This window comes from Phyllopteryx taeniolatus, chromosome 4, assembly GCF_024500385.1.
Source record: "Phyllopteryx taeniolatus isolate TA_2022b chromosome 4, UOR_Ptae_1.2, whole genome shotgun sequence".
In the NCBI taxonomy this organism is placed as follows: Eukaryota; Metazoa; Chordata; class Actinopteri; order Syngnathiformes; family Syngnathidae; genus Phyllopteryx; species Phyllopteryx taeniolatus.
Genome location: NC_084505.1, coordinates 17,014,750 through 17,035,889, shown reverse-complemented (window position 1 = coordinate 17,035,889; position 21,140 = coordinate 17,014,750). Strand labels below are relative to the sequence as shown.

General features: G+C 41.9%; 2 protein-coding genes across 19 annotated transcripts in view; both read left to right on the top strand.

The window, feature by feature from the left end:
* Positions 1-6,886, top strand: part of rptor (regulatory associated protein of MTOR, complex 1) — a 155,452-nt gene extending 148,566 nt beyond the window's left edge. For all 8 annotated transcript variants that reach the window (XM_061770032.1, XM_061770037.1, XM_061770031.1 and 5 more), the window contains 4 exons: positions 1,467-1,553; positions 1,624-1,740; positions 3,105-3,234; positions 3,601-6,886. In XM_061770032.1, coding sequence (XP_061626016.1) covers positions 1,467-1,553; positions 1,624-1,740; positions 3,105-3,234; positions 3,601-3,669 — 403 coding nt within the window. In that variant the 3' untranslated portion in view covers positions 3,670-6,886. The remainder of the gene's footprint in view (positions 1-1,466; positions 1,554-1,623; positions 1,741-3,104; positions 3,235-3,600) is intronic.
* Positions 6,887-7,961: 1,075 nt separating this feature from the next.
* pecam1b (platelet and endothelial cell adhesion molecule 1b) overlaps positions 7,962-21,140 on the top strand; it is a 23,677-nt gene continuing 10,498 nt past the window's right edge. For 4 of the 11 annotated variants that reach the window (XR_009788071.1, XM_061770018.1, XM_061770023.1 and 1 more), the window contains exons 1-8: positions 7,962-8,139; positions 8,231-8,266; positions 12,378-12,674; positions 13,105-13,386; positions 13,464-13,736; positions 14,848-15,120; positions 17,223-17,501; positions 18,513-18,791. Coding sequence is in view for 9 of the 11 variants with exons in the window: in XM_061770018.1 (XP_061626002.1) it covers positions 8,091-8,139; positions 8,231-8,266; positions 12,378-12,674; positions 13,105-13,386; positions 13,464-13,736; positions 14,848-15,120; positions 17,223-17,501; positions 18,513-18,791 (1,768 nt within the window). In the remaining 2 variants the exon portion in view is untranslated. The remainder of the gene's footprint in view (positions 8,140-8,230; positions 8,267-12,377; positions 12,675-13,104; positions 13,387-13,463; positions 13,737-14,847; positions 15,121-17,222; positions 17,502-18,512; positions 18,792-21,140) is intronic. The other 7 variants (XR_009788072.1, XM_061770025.1, XM_061770019.1 and 4 more) reach the window with 4 other exon arrangements.

Genomic DNA, 21,140 nt, shown 5'->3' with positions numbered 1-21,140 from the left:
TAAACAAGCCCACTCATAGCTGTGGTTTTCTTCTTGTGATGCCACAGTGCCACCCAGTTTTTGTGCACGGCCGTTACACTGTATACCCTCAAAACGACCTGAACATTTTTTTAAAGAAAGCCTTCAACCCTCACGAAATCATTCACACGCCATAAAAACTAAACACACTGTTGCTATTTGTTATTTATCACATAGGCTACAGTGCCTCAACGTAATTTGAAAGTGTTATGCAATATACTGCTCCCCGTTATTCACAGGGGAAAGGGACCAAGTCCTTCTGCAAATAGCCAAAATCCGCAAGTAATTGACGCTCCCCCTAAAACGGTATATATTGTCTATAGATGCCATAAGATAGCGGCAAAGCACTTTTATTTATTTAAATTTTTTTTTTTTTTTTTTTTTATAAATACAACTCCTCGATTCACTTCAATAAAGTTCATTTGCACCAAGATGAGGTTATGGCAAAGCACTAATTTTGTCTAAATGAAGCTCCTCAATTTAATTCAACATAATTCCTTGGCACAAAGATTCCACAAGATGGCGCCAAAGAAATACCTTTGTCGCTTTGGTCTGAGTGCAAAAACATCCAACATCCAAAAAACAATCTGATTGTTTACAATTACAAGTTACCCTGTGGAAAATGTAATAGGAGTGTAACTATTTCAATTACTTTCTCAAAGTAATCTAACTAATTACATTTGATTACATTTTCATGACTCTTTTGAATGCATGCATCAACAGGACCCTCGGATCTTTCCTCTTAAAAAAATAGATTAAAACCATAAATCATTATTATAGAATTATCCACACGCAGTATTTGTTCTTTACACAAATAATAAACTGATAACAAAACATGATTAAATGTAATTATAATAAAAACATGTTTGTTGCATAAAATGTGTACGCTATAGCATAAGGTAATCCACCATACAATACCATGTTGACCTAATGACAAATGTGCACAATTGAAACAACATCACTTCATATGACAACCCATATAAGTGTACTTGCCATAAAAAATTTCCCAAATTATAAAGATGAAACGTTCAAAAGTCAATGTTCTTTTATGTGTTCAAAAGTGTAACTATGAGTTTCTAAGCTTTTCAGAATCTCAGACAAACTACTAGATTGCACCACTAGGTGGCGCTTCTCAGGGTCATAGTTGGAAAAATGTCATTTTTGACACTACGCCGAATGGCACAACGACCCGACAGAGCCAATCACAAGTGTCGGCTTTAGATATAAAAAAAAAAAAAAAAAAAAAAAAAATCTGATCTTTTGCGGCTTTTTTTTTTTTTTTTTTTTCAAATATAACGAATGTTGTCATCATGGTAATGTAATTTAAGGACACATTTTCTCTCAGTAATGTAATGGATTACAATTACATACATTTTGTAATGAAATTACTTAGTTCCTTACATGTAATGAGTTACTCCCCAACACTGCTTATTTGTATGTGTCCACAGTCGCATCATGACCTACAGAGAGCACGGCGCCTGGGTGGTCAAAGCTCACCTGCAGAAGGAGACAGACGGACATATAATCAGCGTTAGGTGTGCTTGTCGAAGTTATTACACATCCGGTTTCTGTCTTGCGCTGACCTTTTCTATCTTCCTCCGCCAGTGTCAATGGAGACGTGAGATTCTTTGAGCCCCGCATGTCAGACTCTGTTAACGTGCTGCAGACAGTGAAGGGGTTAACAGCGCTCGACATCCACCCGCAGGCTAACCTGTTCGCCTGGTGAGTTTTTGTCAGTCACAAGGTTCTTGTTTGACTTGTGGATCAAATTGTCCGTCCATCCATTTTCCGTACCGCTCTAGCACGCCCGCTCACTTGGCCCCAGGCGGGCTGCACCCTGAAATGGTCGCCAGCCAATCGCAGGGCACATAAAAACAAACAATCATTTGCACTCACATTCACACCTACGGGCAATTTAGAGTCTTCAATTAACCTACCATGCATGTTTTTGGGATGTGGGAGGAAACCGGAGTACCTGGAGGAAACCCACGCAGAACATGCAAACTCCACACAGGCGAGGCCGGATTTGAACCCGGGTCCTCAGAACTATGGGGCAGGTGTGCTAACCGGTTGTCCAACGTGCCACCTCACATGTTGTTATATTTTTTTTAATAGGGCGGGTACTGGTTAGTACATAAGCCTCACAGTCAAGTGGTCTCGGTTTGAATCTGGGCTTTTTAATTTCTTGTTTTTTTTAATATCAAATTGTGAAGCGACTTTGTGGACACCCTGTACAATGATTCCCAACCAGTGTGCTGTTGCACATTAGTATGCCAAGAAATATTATCAGGTTTGCTGCGGAAATTATCGGATTTCATTTATTTGGTCCAATAAATCATTTATTTATTTTAAATAATGTATCTTTGCTCCTCTAGCTATGCTAGAAATGTATTGTGACTGGAAGAACAATGAAATGCTCTTCCACTAGATGGCAGGAGATGCATAATTAACCTGTGTATGCACTTATATGTGACATTTTTGTTTGGTGGTGTGCCATGAGATTTTAAAATATGTGTCTTGGCTCAGTATAGGTTGGGATACACTGCTGTAGAGTAACTTACAATGTGATATGATCATGATATTTTAATAATGATTTCTTATCATAGATACATTGTAATACAGCAATAATCAATGTGTAAGTATTGAAAGAAAATAATCAACAATACATCATGGACTCTACTGTATGTACAGTAAGTGTATAAATATCAACACTGAAAATTGTCATCTTCCTATAAAGATGTCGTATTATTATTTCTCTTCGATTTTTCTATAAAGAATGAAAGTGCTAAAAAAGCATGTTTTTATTTCGATACGCCGTGTTGACAGTACAAGAGGGAGATTATAGATTCACACACTTGCTTTTCATCAGACAGCAAAAATATCAAAATGTAATGCTGGTGTATAGATACTGTATTGTAACAGACAACAATTTTGATAGTAGTCTGACCCTCTTAACATCTGGCAAGGTTAGGGTACTTTTTTTGCGTGTAAAATTAGTTCTCTGCATTTAACCAATGCCTGAGGGCCACTGGGATTTTTTGACACGTTGCTGCAAGTGAGTCTGTGCGCGTGTGTCTGTTCTGTAGTGGATCGATGAACCAGTTCATCGCGGTTTATAACGCCAACGGTGACGTGATCAGCAACATCAAGTACTACGACGGCTTCATGGGACAAAGAATCGGGGCCATCAGCTGTTTAGCCTTCCACCCCCACTGGGTAACGTGACTCAAAAGTTCACATTCAGTAGTACTTCATTAAATGTTGCAGCTTAAGTTTCTCTTGTAAATGCACACCACAAATGTCATTGTGTCTATACATGTTCCTGACAGACGCAATTAACACATTCAGTGCCATTGACGGCTTTAGAAGTCCATTTTTACTGGGAGGGGCTGGCAGTGAATGAGTTAACTAGTTTGCAGGCGGCAGCGTAAGAATACATCAGGACAGCACGCTCAATTACCATCGTACTTACTGTTTTTCATTGGCTTGATTCAGAATTATAGCCAAGAAGTGTTTGATACAAAATTATGTTTACTGTAATGCTGACTTTACCTTTGTCTGGTTTCCTTTGACTCCCTTCAGCCCCACCTGGCAGTGGGTAGCAACGACTACTACATGTCCATCTACTCAGCCGAGAAGAGGCTCAGATAACACACCAGCTTTCATCTCTGACACCCCACACCCTTTCACTACCAAATAACCTGCCCACTCTATGACTTCAGAGACCCTGACCCAGGTTGTACATCATGTTGTACATAGGCAATCCCCCCACCCCAAATGTTCCCGTGTTGGCTGCTGACAAACATATATTATTATAATGATTATGATCCTTGTTTATTCTTATTATAAAGCTAATGATTGTAGACTTGGCAGTGCTGAGGAGTGTGTATATTTAAATAGAGATAAAGAGAGGTTGTATTTTAAAGAAGCGGTACCCGCCAATCACCGGATCTCTTCCTCGCCTCGCGACGAGCATCACTACCTGTATCACCTTTGAACCCCACCTCCAGGCGACGGGGTCACACAGAGGACTACGCACATGCGTGAGGTGCAGGAAACATGGACTCCTGAATCCCCTCAAAAGCTGCGCCAATTGGAAGGATGCAGATGCTGAACTCATTGTTGTCCCACTCATCAGCGAGGCAGATGAGTGTCTGTGTGCTCTGTGTGTGTGTGTGTGTGTGTGTGTGTGTGTGTGTGTGTGTGTGTGTCCCACTGGCCTATGCCCAACCGTGGGCTCCCCCAAGCCTTGCACATAAGATCACAAAACCCTGCAATTCTGAGCTCATTATTAGTCCCGCCCAGTGTGCCAATCATATTTTTAAGGTTTCTGTTTACATACTGTATAACGTAGCAACGTGACAAGAGGCCACCATCTTGGGGGAAGTTTCTAAAAATCATGGAGAGAGCACTTCAAACGCCTCAAAAATAAATTAATGATAAAACAAAAGGATGACTAAAAAACACTGCCCACACTGCTCTTCAAACAAATAATGTCCTATTTGCGCTACTTAAGTCAAGTTTTTTAGGGCAAGTGACAAAGTCAAAACATGACAAAATGTGTACGGGGTTGACTTGGAGGAGACCTTGGAGTTTCTGCCCGTACTATCCTATTTGGGGTTATTCTTGGCTGAAACCTGTCAACAAGAATCGAGTGAGACCGTGGACGTCGGTGCAACGACGGCGAAATTGTCGGAAAATAGAGCATTTGCCATTAGTCCTGACATTGTCGCTATTTAGTGTATTTCTTAAAACCCCATAGCAACTGTTGATATAAAAAAAAATATAAAAAATCCTGCATCGTTACAGTTTTCTGCCGTAGTTTAACTCATAAACGAGTGAAACCACGAGCCGCCGCTACTTGTGACACATTCGCGTTCACCTGTACATTCACTTGCTACGTCCTCTGGGCGAGTTAAATATATAATATAATACTACTCACATCATTCAGCGAAAGATTTGGTAAGTTTTGAATAATCTTTTGAATAATGCCCTCATTTTGCACAGGGATAGATGACCCGATAAAACTGAACTTAATTCGTAAAAACCCAAAGTACGTGGCATAATCACAACGAACTCTTAGATACTATATTGTAGGCTAATCTACAGTATATACAGTATTGTTCTATCTACTCAAGATGACATCTTTAAATATTCACAGCTTTTACAATATTTTTTCCCTTAATGCAAATAAGAATTTTTGACCTTTTATAATGACTGTTTCCCAAGATATTGTTGTAAAAGTTACAAACAACTAGATTTCTGGGGGATCTTATAACTTCGGGCATCCATAGCATCACATAGAATTAATTGTGTAGCACCAAACTTCATAGTTGCACACAATAGCTTTATAAGTAGGTGCAGAACAAGTTTCAGCCAAATCCATCCAGTAGTTCCTGAGAATAGAGCTACTAGTAAAACCACGTATTTCTACTAAAAAGTTCCCGTTACCATGGCAAACCAATGGTGGCATTTTCAAATTGTATATATTTTTAAAAGTACATTATGAGTTCATATATTAATGTCCAAATTCTGGGATAGGCTCCAGCACGCCCGTGACCCTAGTGAGGAAAAGCGGTACAGAAAATGGATGGATGGATAGCTTCTTTATTTTCCTTTTGGAAAAAAAAAATACAAAAATACGGACCATCTCTTGAGAAAAACGAAATCTTGCCAAACATTTTTGTCAATTTAAGCTAACTAGAGCCTTTAACTGAGCATCTTCACAAGAAAGAAGTTACAAATCGAATTCAGCATTACCAATTACATCAGTGTGTGTATTTCTGTTGAGAAGCAATGAAGTTATACTGATGTACTTTTTGGAAGCATTTTTTGTTTGTTTGGTTTTTTTGGACCGAATTTTTGATTTCTCTGGAACCCATCATCCGATTTTCAAAAATTCAGGTTGAAGTGGCCGTTCCAACCAGACTTTGCATTATGACAGATTTTCATTTTTGGGAAATCTTGTCACGTTGCTAGTTTAAGTGTATGTATATGTTGTTTTTCACTCAAAATAATCATGGCAAACCTCCGTTGCCCGAATGATGATTCTCCTTCCTTAATAAGTTAGAGTGTAATTGGCCAAACCTCCTCCTAATAACCACAAAGGAATTAAAAATAGGTTGAAAAAGCTATTAACACGCTCATTAGGCTACAGGTGCATTAGTGGTACCTGCGAAGGTCACGTGGTCGCCTCAACGCTTTGAACTGTTTTTCCTTTTTTACCAACAGTTTGCTTGATGATTAAGTGAAGTCTCATGTTCAGGTTTAATTCCAAAACCTCACTCAGGTACCTCAACAGCCACCGATAACTAAAGAGCACCCGCATTTTGGTATAAAAAGGATCCCCAACAATGTGCCTCTTCAGGAGGGCTTTGTTTTATTTTATTTGATCATTTTAGCTTTGTTTTGCAATACTGTGTTTTAATTCCACTTGTATTTTGTGTGCCTTAGTCTGGCTGAGGTAGATGGGAAAAGAAATGTGACAGCCTTCGTTTCATTCAGTGTCTCTCTCTCTCTCACACACACACACACACACATTGTAACTCCTCCTCCTTCCAGTTCCACTTTCAACTCTTCACACCAGACACCCCAAGAGCTTGTGGACTGCAGGTGAACAGAGCGTCCGTAGATGACACTAGCAGCCGCTGAGCTCTTTCTCCCTGCCCTTTAGGGTCACACACACTCAGCCACTATTGTTTTGGCACGGGACCTTGCATCTCGTTTTAAGATTTTACCCCGGAAAACCAAGAGACTGAAGGTAGTGGAAAAGGAACAGTGAAAACAATCAGGTTTATCTCTGTGACTTCTGCCTGTGTTGTTGTCTGGTTTATGAAACAGGAGAGGAAATAAACCAAATACAACATTGGATGTTTTTGTCTTGTTGACTGCACAAAAGGGTATCCTGTGGGTGAAACAATAACATTTCAAAACTTCCCCAAGTTTTATACAGTACACACCAGGAGCCTGCAGTATGACCACTTACACAATAATAGCGAATATAATACCTGTATCTAAAATATGCAGTGACACTGTCTGATGTTCATTTTACAATATGTTTAAAGATACAGTATGTTGTATTTCTCAGTGGTGTATTATTGTAATGGAAAGTTGTGCCTAGTATTGTGGTTACCCTTGTTACACGAGAGTCAAAAATATTAGGAACAGCTCTCTCAGGATGATGCACTACAGTTCTACACCCTTGCAAACTACAACCACAATAAACATTGTTAAATGAATACTGTCTCACAGTACCATGAGCATTATTACCTCTGAAAAAAGCAAAACATTTCAGATCTTGTATTTACTCTGCAAGTCCTCAGAACCATTGGGCTGGTTGGTATGTATGAGTTGTGATAAAATCTAAAAAAAAAAATGTTGAATTTGTTTTATCATGTACATCCAATGGAAGAAAAAAAAACATAAATAAAATAATGAAGTAAACACATTTTCAAAATCTATCATCAGGAATGTGCACAGATAGACCCCAAGTGGTGCTCAAGCACCTGCCCTTTTGCCCAGTATGAAAAGAATGCTCTTTTTTGCTGTAGCCAATCGGTCTCAGACACTTGTGTCTATGCTCAGATTTATGCCAGGGAGAAGGTTCAGTAGCTCATAAACTTGACTTCAGGAAGCAGCACAAAGAATGTGTGCATGTGTCTTCTGTTGTTGTTTTGATCAGCTCCAACCTTCACAGCCAATCAGAGAGGTCAAAGGCCAGACTACTGCACTTAAAATGGTCAAACATTACTACGAATGTAATTCTGCAAACACACACACACATCGATGAACACGTCCAGAGAACATTCCATAGCAGCACAGAGTGAGCCGGCGTGGACATCCTGAGGAAACAACACTGACTTCCTGTCAAATTAAGCCAAGCCGCTGGCTGCTCGGGATGATAACGACGCCGTCGGCTGCTCACTGAGTGACTGAGGTAGAGCGCCACCTTCTTGCCACCCCGCCCACCGACCACATCCCACCATCCGCACCCAATCGACCCCCAATCGAATCGAGCCCATTAGGGTCCGGGACCGTCGGCTACAGCAGAATCACTCAAGAGTTCTTCAGACATGATGGACCGATTTCTGCTTCTGTTAACCTGCATGCTTGTATCTAACTGTAAGCTTGTTTTATCTCTTTTGGAATTCCTTTTGGAGGAGCAAATTCATTGGTTGATCTCTAATCAGATGCTTTTTGTTCTTGTTCCAAGACCTACATCCATGGAGAGGGGCCGATGCACAATCGAGTGAGTACAGTGCATTACGCTGGGAAACGCATGCATTTTTTCCAAGACCAAAAATATACTGTATCGCTTTCCAATTGTAGGTCAATAGGTGGGAATTAATGGTGGTCAGCATATTTTTCAATCGGCTGGTATCAGGTTTTCTGGACGTCGGTGCTTCAGGGTTGTTTTATTTAATGGGCTAGCTACACATAGAAAAAGTATCTGACTACCATTTGAATCATAATCACTTTCTGAAGCTTTAAATTGCTGGCATCAAATTGACCGTAGTCAAAGTAAATCAAAGTAACAGAAGAGTTCATTAACATTATAGCTTTTGTAGCCTATACTTTTTTTAATGTTTTATTTTGTACATTGTTGATTTCTGTGGTCATCCACAAAACCAATCAAATGTACAAATGTGAGTTAGTGGAAAACTTTGTTATCAGCGCCTTGGGATGGGTGTTGTGTCCTGGTGGAAAAGTTGACCGGCAACAGACTTTGGGAACTTCTCAGCCAGCATTGTCACACGTTGGTGATGGAACATTTGAATCAGTGCTCATCAGTTGACGTGCTCCTCGATTGCTGTGTTTCATCAGGACTTGCTGTGAATGATGCCCAGTAACAGTCAACCTCGTTCTGTTTGTGGAATCAAGTGCTTTTTTTCCTGCTGTTTTTGTTTTAACTCCACCATACGAGAGATGGGGAGGACATTGCTGCTTTTATAAAAGTTACTCATGTCTTTGTTGATAAAAAAAAAAAACAATCAATGAAAGCCAGACGAGCTGTAAGTGTGTGTTAAGCCTATGTATACGTACAGTTGAGGTCAGAAGCACATGCTGTACACACTCGTCACAGGCAGGAAAGTTTTGGACTTGTAATGATTGTATTGAAGTTTTCTCTGCACACTGGGTCAAAATTATACAAACGGGCTCAATAATACAGGTGCATCTTGGATTCATTAGAATATTATAGAAAAGCTATTTCAGTACTGTCGTTCAATTTCAAAAGTGAAATACAAATTGTTTAAACACTTTTCAGAAGGCCTAACCTAATTTCTGTGATTAAAAGAATCATTTTGATTGGTTCTTATGCAATATTCAAATTTCTTGAGATGTTATATTTCAAGTTTTCTTCAGCTGTAAGCTATAATCATTCAAATAAAAAAAACAAAATCATGAAATAATTCACTTTGTGCAGAGAATTTATACAATATATATCACTTTTTGAATTCAACTACTGTAACACATTGAGTTTTATATATGTAGAATATTCTAATTTATTGAGGTGCACCTGTACCATATTTAATACCGTAGTTTACCCCCAGACGTATTTGGTTAACTGTCCCTAAGCAAGTTTTACCTCTAGCAGACACTTTTTGCAGCCATCAACAAGCCCAGCCATCCATTTTCCCAATTGCTTATCCTTACAAAGGTCGCGGGCGTGCCAGAGCCTATCCCAGCTGACTCTGGGCGAGAGGCGGGTTACACCATGAACTGGTCGCCAGCCAATCGCAGGGCACATATAGACAAACAACCATTCGCACTCACATTCACACCTACGGGCAATTTAGAGTCTTCAATCAACTACCATGCATCAATTTGGGATGTGGGAGGAAACCCCACGCAGACACGGGGACGACATGCAAACTCCACACAGGCGAGGCCGGATGTGAACCCGGCTCCTCATAACTGTGTGATGTGCTAACCAGTCATCACCGTGCCGCCCCATCGCCAAGTTTCCGGCATAATTCTATCTGGAAATTTGACCACTCTTCTTGGCTGGAGTTGTATTGAGTTTATTGAAATTGCTTGGTTTCCTGGACTATGCTTTTAAGCACCGTCCATAAATGTTCAAGAGAGTTGAGGACGGGGCTTTAGGAAGGTCATTCCAAAACTCCTCCTCCTCCCGCCTGCAAAAGCAGTATCCCATGTCATATTGTAAGTTACATAATTTAACCCGCGTGTCAAACTCCTACTCAAACCCGGGGCTATTGTTTGGTGTTGGCACACGGATTAGTTTTGAGTGACATCACCTGTTAGACTGAGTTGAATATACAGCACACGCTGAACTATTATGTTACCCGGTCGGGTTAAAACAGAACAAAGAGTGAAAAAACGGTGGAAATGAAAGGCGCACTGTTCGCATAATTGGATTATCACAAAACATTGCTAGCTGGTAAATCAGATGCACAGCAATTTATATTCTGTGTAAATCTGTGAAAATCACAGCAAACTGGTCAAGTTACCTTTAATACGTGTGTAAAGCTGGCAGCCGGCCGGGATGGATATGGGCAGCTGGCACACTTGGTTTGCTCCTACAGTAACACACAACTTCATTGCCTGTGACAACATTGGCATTTTTCTGGCAATTTAATGGAAATGATAACTTACCTGAAACATGCTGGTGGCGAACTGTGTGCTGATGCTGCAAATTGCAATCAATGACTCTTTATGATGATGAACATACATAGACCTCAATTTCCATTGCCAGGACGCGGGTCACCAGGGTCCCCCTCTGGAACTCGAAGGCGAGCCCCTGGTGGCCAGGCCTGCACCCATGGTGCCCGGCCAGGCACACCCCCGAAGAGGCACCGTTGGTTGTCAGTGCCTGTCGTGGTGGAAATCCCCGCACCCGTTGGTACACACCAGTGGTAAAGGATGATGTCGAGCTGAAGGAGGAGTCCTATCGGGTCTTTTTGGCCTGGCTCTGGATGTTGTGGGGTTGTCCTGGTTGACATGCCTTTACAACATTGTGTAGACATCGGGGACGGTGCCTCTGGATTGGCACATTAGGGTGATGGTTGCCTTTTTAAGTTGGGGGACAGGAGGGTGTGTTCCATCTATAGGGGATCACACTCCTCAGCCTCCCTGGTAAGATATTTTTAGGGGTTCTGAAGAGGAGAGTCCGTCTGGAACTCGGATCTCAGATTCAGGAGGAGCAGTGTGGTTTTCATCCTAGCTGTGGAACAGTGGACCGACTCTACACCCTCAACCTCGCCCAACCAGTCTACATGTGTTTTTGTGGACTTTTGTAGAGAAAGTGTTCCACCGTGTCCCTCAGGGAGTCCCGTGGGGGGTGCTCCGGTTGTATGAGTAAGGGGGATACCGGCTGTTCGTTGCCTGTACGACCGGTGTCAGAGTTTGGACCGCATTACCAGCAGTCGGATTAATTTCCAGTGAGAGTTGGACTCCGCTAAGGCTGCCTTTTGTTACCGATTCTGTTCATTACATTTATGAACAGAATTTCTAGGTGCAGCCGGTTTAGTGACATCAGTATCACGTCACTGCTTTTTGCAGATGATGTGGTTCTGATGGCTTCAGCAAGTCGCGATCTCCAACTCTCGCTCGAACGGTTCGCAGTCAAGCGACTGGGTTGAACATGTCAGGCCATGGTCCTCAGTCAGAAAAGGGTAGAGTGCCCTCTCCAGGTCAGGGATGAGATCCTGCCCCAAATGGAGGAGTTCAAGTATCTCAGGGTCTTGCTCACGAGTGAGGGAACAATGGAGTGGGAGATCGACAGGCAGGTCGGTACGGCGTCTGCAGTGATGCAGACTCTGTATGGTCTGTCAGGGTGAAGAAGGAGCTGAGCCCAAAGGCACAGCTCTTGATTTACCAGTCGATCTACGTTCCTACCCTCACCTATGTCAAAGAACAAGATTGCGGATACAAGCGGCCGAAATGAATTTCCTCCGCAGGTGTCCAGGCTCTCCATTAGCGATAGGGTAAGAAGCTCGGTCATCCAGGAGGGGCTCAGAGTCGAGCCGCTGCTCTGCCGCATACAGAGGAGTTAGATGAGGTGACTCGAGCATCCGGTTAAAATGCCACCAGCACACCTTCCTGGTGAGGTGTTCCGGGCACGTCCCACCTGGAGGAAGCCCTGGGGACGACCCAGGACACGCTGGAGAGACTACGTCTCTTGGCTGGCCTGGGAACGCCATGGGATCCCCCGGAAGAGCTGGACTAAGTGGCTGGGGAGCGGGAAGTCTGGGCTTCCCTGGTGAAGCTGCTGCCCACACGACGAGACCTCGGATAAGCAGAGGAAAATGGATGGATGGATGGATGGATGGATGGATGATTGAAATTTCTTTATAAATCATATAACTGCTAACATGTTTTTGACCCCTGCCCTACAGTGTTCACTATAAGAGACATCAGCATTTCTCTTGAGCCCGGGTCCGATGTGATGCGCGGCACCAACGTGACTGTGCGGTGTCAGGCATTGGTCAGCAGCTCAGGCACGGGGCCGCTAAGTCGCGAGTACACGATCTACAAGGACGGCATCACAATGTACACAAAGACCACCAGCAGCTCAGGCGACCTCCTGTACCGCCTCCCTGACGCCAGAGTGTCCAACACGGGAAAATACAAATGTAAGATCAGCATTGAAGGCAAGAAGGTGAACAGCGAGGCCAAAAAACTCACAGTCACAGGTAAGTGCGTCTAAACAGTCACAACAGTGCTTTTTTTTTGGGTGTGGTCTCATTCTGATTCAGCTCCCTTCCAAATAGAAAAAACATAGGCAACATGGTGGCATGAGTATGTAGAAGAAACTTCTATTAAAATGTTAAATACATTTTTTTTTAGTAGCTTTGCATCTGTCGAGCAGTAGGGTGGGGAAGTAATTACCACACCTGCCTCACACTCAAGTGGTCCTGGGGTCTGATCCCGGCTCAGGCCCTCCTGTGTGGAGTTTGCATGTTCTCCCCATGCTTGCCTGGGTTTTCTTTTTTTTTTTTTTTTTTTTTTTTTTTTTTATAAATACTTAAAAAGTACAGATACCTGAAAAATCTATTTAAGTACAGTAACCCACCACTGTGGGAAAAAAATAAAAGTATCACGGTGTATTTGCTCACTGTGCAGGTCTATCTGCACCCCTCCTTCATTTGAACAACGCTGTTATCAATGAGGGGGAGGAACTAACAGCCAGGTGTACCGCGCCTGGAGAGACAGGTTCTATCATTTTCTACTTCCATGATGACGCCAAGGAGATCCTGGAGGACAGGGTCAACTCCAACCTGTCCGAAGTCAAGCTTCACTTCAGTAGCATCGGCATCCACAAGATGTACTGTTACTACACTGTCCTGGTGACCCCGCTCGTCGTCGAGTCTGACAAAAGCAACACTGTCACCGTTTCGGTCAAAGGTATGCGAAAAATTCCAATTCATTCATTTTTCCAAACATCAAGGGTTTCTTCATAGTGGTTGGTCTTGTGTCCACAGAGCTTTCCATCATGCCAGTTTTGGACATTTTCCCTTACAACAATATCTACGAAGGAGACAGACTTGACATTACGTGCACCATCAGAGACCTCGTGCCCGACATGCACGGAAATGTTCACCTCTACCTGAGCCGTGGGACCCAGCTTCTCAGCAGGGGGGACACCAATGTCAACCACAGCATGATCGCATTGGCTAAGGACTCTGAGGAGTTTGAGTGCAGACTGGAGATGGAAAATGTCGTGAAAGTCGACACAAAAAGGATTTTGGTGACTGGTAAGTACCACATGCTCTACACTTTAGCATTCTATGCTTTGGAATTTACAGTATGATGCAAATGGGGGCGAGGCCTAGTGATATAGAGGTTAGAAGATCTGCCTGGCACACGGTCAGGTGCCAGGTTCGAATCTCGGCTTTGGCCTTCTGTCTGAAGTTTGGATGTTGTCTCCATGCTTGTGTGGATTTTCTCCAAGTATTTCAAAAACATACATATTGGATTAATTGAATACCATAAATCAGAGCGTTTCACAATTTTTCTACCAAGGGCCGCACACTGAATAATCAAAGGATGAAAGCGCCCCTTTTACATTCTTCACCTTTAGTGCACTAAAACCAGTCCTTTAGTGCAGGTGAAGAGTTGCAGAGCAATTATATATTGTTTATAGGTATGGGTCATTTTCATATAACTTTGTCAATAATGGTTATATAAAAAAATATATAGTTCATTAAAATGATATTAGTACAGTATATTATTAGTTTGTGGGCTCAGTTATTACAATTGCAATTTTTTTGTTTGTTTACCTGGCCAATAACGTTATTACGTTAAATTGAGGCGTTACGAATAGAAATGTTGTTACGATTTTAGTCGACGAGGTGTGGCGAATAGAAATGTTGTGACTAATTTAGTCGACGAAAGGACAAAATGAAGCGCGGCAATGGCATGCAGAATGGTCATGGACGACGGACTACGGCAGTACGCCAAGGCGCATCTTGCCAAATGATGTGTGATTGGTGGAAAACAATGAAGGGGGAAATATAAACAAATTTCTTCTCCTGCATTACCACCCATTGTAGAACGCAAGTACCGTAGTACAATGCAGGCAATTAACACAACTATACACCACGGGCCGCAAAAAAACGGACAATGGGCTGCAAATGGCCCCCGAACCGTAGTTTGTACACGTTGCTCTAAATTATCCATAGGTCTGAATGCGTGTTGTTTGTCGACATGTGTCATGCGACTTTCTGGCGACCTGTCCAGGGTGTACTCGCCAAAAGGCAGCTGGGATAGGCTCCAGCTCACCCTTGACCTTAATGACAACAAGCGTTACAGGAAATGAATGAATGGATGGATGTTAACGCATTATATGTTTGACTGTATCCACAGACCTCTTTTCAGTGCCCACTCTTACCATGTCTCCAAGCCAAGTCTTTCAAAGGGAATACATGACTCTGAACTGCCAAAGTGACAGCTTCGCTTCAGAGAGGCTCCGCAGGGAAGAATTGACTTACACTTTGGATCCCCCAGAGAGCCTCTTGATCCCAAAGAGCACTGGAGTGTTTTTTGGAAAAGCGCTGCTCTACGATTTCAACTACACCTGCATCGCTCAAGCCAAGGGCATCAGGAAATATAGTAAACCTTTGACGGTCCATCCTAAAGGTGATCTCCCATGAATATTTCACTACATATTACAGCACATCACATAATTAGGAATATAATCTAATGAGATACAATTCAAAGATTTATCAAAATGTCTGCCTTTACAAATATAATAATGCTTAGCAGTGTTTGACACTGTCAGAGAGGTATTCATTTAACAACACATTTATTATTGTGGCTGTAGTTTGCAGTGGTGTCGTAGTACACCACATCATACTCAGAGATATTTCGGTATTTTGGCAGGTGTGTCCAAACTATGGCCCGGGGCCATTTGCAGCCCACCATCCGTTTTTAGCGGTCTGCGATACTAAAATGAACAATTGGCACAGCCCATCTCATTTGACTGTATTGTAAGTCAGAAGAATAGAAAAAAAATAAGAAATTCATCCTCATCTCTCACTTACTTGTTTTCCATCCATCCATTATCCTCACAAGGGTCGCGGGTGCGCTGGAGCCTATCCCGGCTATCATCGGGCAGGAGGCGGGGTACACCCTGAACTGGTTGCCAGCCAATCGCAGGGCACATATAAACAAACAAACCATTCGCACTCACATTCACACCTATGGGCAATTTAGAGTCTTCAATTAACCTACCATGCATGATTTTGGGATGTGGGACGAAACCGGAGTGCCCGGAGAAAACCCACGCAGGCACGGCAAGAACATTCAAACTCCACACAGGCGGGGCCGGGGATTGAACCCCGGTCCTCAGAACTGTGAGGTAGACGCTCTAACCAGTCTTCTACCGTGCCGCCTGCTTGCTCAATCAAAAATTATTTGGTAAGACACATGATTGTTTGCTCCACTTTCTGCTCCATGGCAAGGTCAACTGAGTTCAGATTGCTCTTGTTTTGTTTCTGAATGTGGGAATGTGATTCTGCTGCTGCTCAGTACAGGTGCGGATATATCCTGACCGAGTGTGATAAAGGGCCGCTGACCACCCACAAATTTCTGCTTTATCACCAAGCTTAATCACAAAAGAATCTCAAAGGGCTTCACAGGCCCACAGTTCCCAAAAATCAACATCCCAGATCGAGAAAAAAAAAATTATTGTCTAATTTTGCTCAAAATGTTGTTTTTATTTTGAAAATATATCATATTTTTATTAATATTGTCTTAACAAAATATCTTACCATCTCTAGCCACTTTCTTGTGTTAGTTTCACCAAAGACATATCCATACACTAAATAAAATGCACTTCTACTGAATATTCGGCCAAAATATGAATCATTTTGGACTTAATTTATTAGAGCTATTGTAATAGAAATGGAAAACGTTCTTCAGGGGGCATTAGCATACCGTAGTTGCTCGTGTATAATACGCACCCCCAAAGTTGACGTCAAAATTCTGGAAAACCCTTCTACCTATGTATAATGCATTTTTACAATGCATGATTTTGCTTCTACCCATATGATGAAAACATGAATTATGATCTGTATATGTTTTTTTCAAAGAATTATTCTGAAGTTATGCACTTTACTTGAACACGTAATACTATTTTCATTTCGGTGCCATTTTGGAATGAAAGTGTACAGCTTTTTATAATCACTAAATGGTGGCATACATTTATAAAATGTGAAAGTTTTTTCCATTTGCCCTATACTTATGTATAATGCGCACTATTGACTTTTGACAATTTTTTAATGCGCATTACACGCAAGAAATTATGGTATATTATGATATAACATAGCAAAACACAACATAACACAAAATCGATATTAATAATCCATCCATTTTCTGAGCCGCTTCTCCTCACTAGGGTCGCGGACGTGCTGGAGCCTATCCCAGCTGTCATCGGGCAAGAGGCGGGGTACACCCTGAACTGGTTGGCAGCCAATCGCAGGGCACATACAAACAAACAACCATTCGCACTCACATTAATGATAATCATAATAAGAGTACACTGAATATACTGATTGCCAATTATCACTAGTACATATCCATGTACACAATATTTTATGTACTAAAACTTAAAGATTGAAGCCTGAAGAAGCATTTGTGGAAATAATGTTATTGTACATAAAGGTAAAGTGTTTCATGCATGGAAAGGCTTTTTTTCATGAATTCATGAAGCGTATCCTTGTTGTGGTTATCCACTTTAGTAACCGTGTCAACACCAAGGATCTCGTTGGTTGGCAGGGCGGTGCTGGGGCGTCCCTTTAAGGTCCTGTGTCAGTCGGACGTAGGCAGCCTGCCCATAAACTACACCTTGCTGAAGGAGTACGAGCAGCTGAGCACGGCCAGTGTCAAAATGCCTTTTGAACAGGCTCTGTTCACCATAACAATCAACCAGCCTGGAGAAATAAGCAAGTTCATGTGTGAAGCCAAGAACAGTCAGAAAGAAGCGCCGCTCAGCAAAAGACTGGATGCTACTGTTGTTGGTAAATATCGCACACAGCAAGTATGTTGTACATTTACAATACAGTGAACCGTTGCATATTTGCAGCATATTATTTTGAGGGGGGGGAAACCTAGCCTCCGTTATTCCCTGAAATACCTTCACCTAATCGCTGTTTTTGCACTCAGGGCAAAGCTAAATCTGATTTGGCGCCAAGCACATACTGTTGAACTGAGGAAAGGAGTTTCATGTAGTCAGGCCTTAGCTTTATCGAATAGAAAAAAAATTACAACAATTGCCAGTTTGCCATCCTGTGGCATCTTTATGCAATTCCGAACATTTATGTGTTGGCGTCAATTAGGGGAAATTTACATTATGTTCCTAGCAGCTGCCGCAGCACCGTTTAAGGTCGCAATGGACAAAAAGGATGGCCATGAGACAACGCGGGGGGGCACGGGAAAACATGACCATCTGTGATTGCCGTCAATGCCAGGCGAGATTTTTAAATTGTCGAAACATTTGCCACGGCAGTCACGGTGCGGATGAGAAACCTAGTCAGCCGTAGTAAAACAAGGTAAACACAACTTAACCTGACACAACGTAATAGGGCTTAGCAAATCTCCGGTAGGTTGTCCGTAGAGGGACGAGATGGATCTGGATTCCCCGGCATCTCATACTCACTGCATACAATCCTTCTAAGGCTAAGAGTTTAATTTTCCTGCAATGCCCGCTGTGGTGTACCTGGTATGTTTCGGGCAACCATGGCTTCCGCAGGTCCTTGGAAAATACTGTAGTGTAAATGTAGCTTTACTCGCGGATGTTCGCAATTCGCGGCCAGGTGAATAGCGGGAATTCACTGTATGTGCCGATATATGCCGGTCAATGAATTAATCAATCTGTGGTGAGGCTTAAACCAATCAATTGCCCTGAATCTTATTTTTTCATCTCAGTGAGACATTTTTGAAAAGGAATGCATAAATGAGTTTGGTACGAAAGAACACGAGCGCTGACCTCGAGTCCATCAAACAGCCCTCCTCTGCCTTTTTCTCCACAGTGCCGCTGTCTCATCCGACCCTCACGGTTATCCCCGTCTTGCCGGAAATTGCAGAGGGGGATCATCTTTTCCTGATCTGTGGGGTGAAAGGCACCCCACCCATCACATTTAAGTGGTATCGTGATGGCACCAACAACCCAGTCTTCACCACCACCTCAGACAAGAACAATACAGACTACCAGATTCAAGCTCTGGTCAAACATGACAGTGGCACCTACTACTGTGAGGCCATCAATCACGCCAACAATGTGGTCCGCAGCGCACCGGTCATAATAGAGGGTGAGGATGATGTCTATTCACACGCTGGATAATTATTACCTCTTAGAACAGTTGTTATCAAATCTTTTACACCAAGTGCGACCTAAAAAAAAAAAATACTGAGGGCTCCAAGTAAGACCATCTTAACCAACATTTAAGTACAGTAGCGTAGTTGGTCGACGTGTTCATGAAAATAATATTATTACAAGTCACTGTAACAATATACACAGTTTGAAGATTAACATTGCACCTAAACATGGCAAGAAATTTACTAAAAAGTTAAAAACAACTGAATAGTACTTGTGCAGTCATTCTTTCGCATACTACTAGAGTGAGTGAGTACCACTAATAGCACTAGTACTACACTTTGAGAATTACTTTTGAGACATAAAAAAATAAATAACACAGTCACTGAGTAATAAAATGTTAGCAGTAATGTGGTAATGCTGGTATTTTTTAATTTTAATTTAATTTTATTTTTTTATTTTTTTTGGGACAATTGTGCAAAATGATGCAGAGGCCTCTAGTAATTAGAGCGGTTTGAAATGACTAATATGACAATAGTCTGGTGCAATGACCATTGTGCAAAGGGCGCAGAGACAATAAATGTATACAGTTTAAAGTGACTTGTAGTGCGATAATCTGGGACAATGTCAATTTTGCAAATGGTGCAGATGCTTCTCAAGAACATGAGTGGCCAGTATTGGTCAACAACAAATATGGAAATAGTGCAGTGCCGAGACTACTCCAGTGAGTGTACGAGTAATGTATAAATGGCCCGACAGAGAAGTGACAACAATCTCAAGACAAAATTGGCCGCATGTTACAATGGAATTGTAAATTCACTGTTAAAGAACTTAATGGCAAGAGGGAAGAAACTGTTGGAATGTCTCCTTGTTTACTTTGTATTGTTCGATAGCGCCTTAGAGTTAGCTTGCATGGGTTTTCTCAGGGTAGTCCTGCTTCCTCCCACATTCCAAACACCTTATGTTGCGTTCCTTGAAGACTAAATTGTGAATGTTTGCGTGAATGGTTGTTTGTCTGCAGGTGTATACGCCATGCAATTGGATGGTGACCATTAATAATCATAGTGATGATGATAAGGATAAGCTTCCACTCATACTACCATCAGTTGCTTGTTTGTTTTTTCTTGCTGCCTTCACTAAATTAAAACCATGCTCTCTTGTGTTGGAATCAGGGCATTGTAGAATATTCCAATTATTTGCCGACACAGTTTGTTTAGGGTCAGTATTTACCTGCACTTTGAAGCTCTGTCCTATGAGTTGTTGTATCATTAGGCTCGATAGGCTTCATTCACGAATCGTACGTAAGCACAGATTTGTGGTTAAAACCTGTGTCTGCACATTTGGCACACAAATCTCTGATTCATCCATATGTTAGTACTTGTTTTTGTTCGTACGCTGCGAGCAGGTTTCGAACCACCTTAGACCATGGATATGCACATATAATGCAAGATCCGCTTTCGAAAAAACATCAAACACACATTTTACCCAAGATGCACAACGTATTGATACTAAAGTCATTCATAAAAACAATAACAATAATTTTAACAATAATAACTCATCACTTTTACTCTCGTTCCGTTCAAGTGCTTGTACAGTATTTGCATTCATATGTGCGTGTCCCCCCCTGCAGCTGTGTGCGTGCAGTACGAAAATGTCGCTCAGTGAGCAGGAAATCCGATTGGACTGCTCGCTTCAGTAGTGTTTCTAATCCATAGGATAATCGGATTCATGTATTTTTCAGAGATTTTGCAAATGTGATGTAAAATGATCTATTCACGCACACACCGCCGCTGGGGGGGTTGAATTGTGACGTAGGCCTATTGGCATATGGCTCATTTACAAACTCCAATTCCAATGAAGTTGGGATATTTTGTAAAAACACAATACTGTGCAATGATTTGCAAATCCTTTTCAACCTACTGTATATTCTGTTGAATACAGTACAAAGACAAGATATTTAATGTTCAAACTGATAAACCTTATTGTTTTGGGTTTTTTTTTTGCAAATATTCACTCATTTTCAATATGATGCCTGCAACACATTCCAAAAAGGCTTGGACAGGGGCATTATTACCACTGTGTTACAACACCTTTCCTTTTAAAAAACACTCAATAAGCGTCTGGGAACTAAGGAAACCAATTGCTGAAGCTTCGTAGGTGGAATTCTTTCCCAATCTTACTTTATGTACAACTTCAGTTGTTCAACAGTCCGGGGTCTCCATTGTCGTATTTTGCACTTTATAATCCACCACACATTTTCAATGGGAGACAGGTCTGAACTGCTGGCAGGCCGGTCTAGTACTCAATTCACTGCCAGCCCTCCCAGTTAACATTTATATTGGAC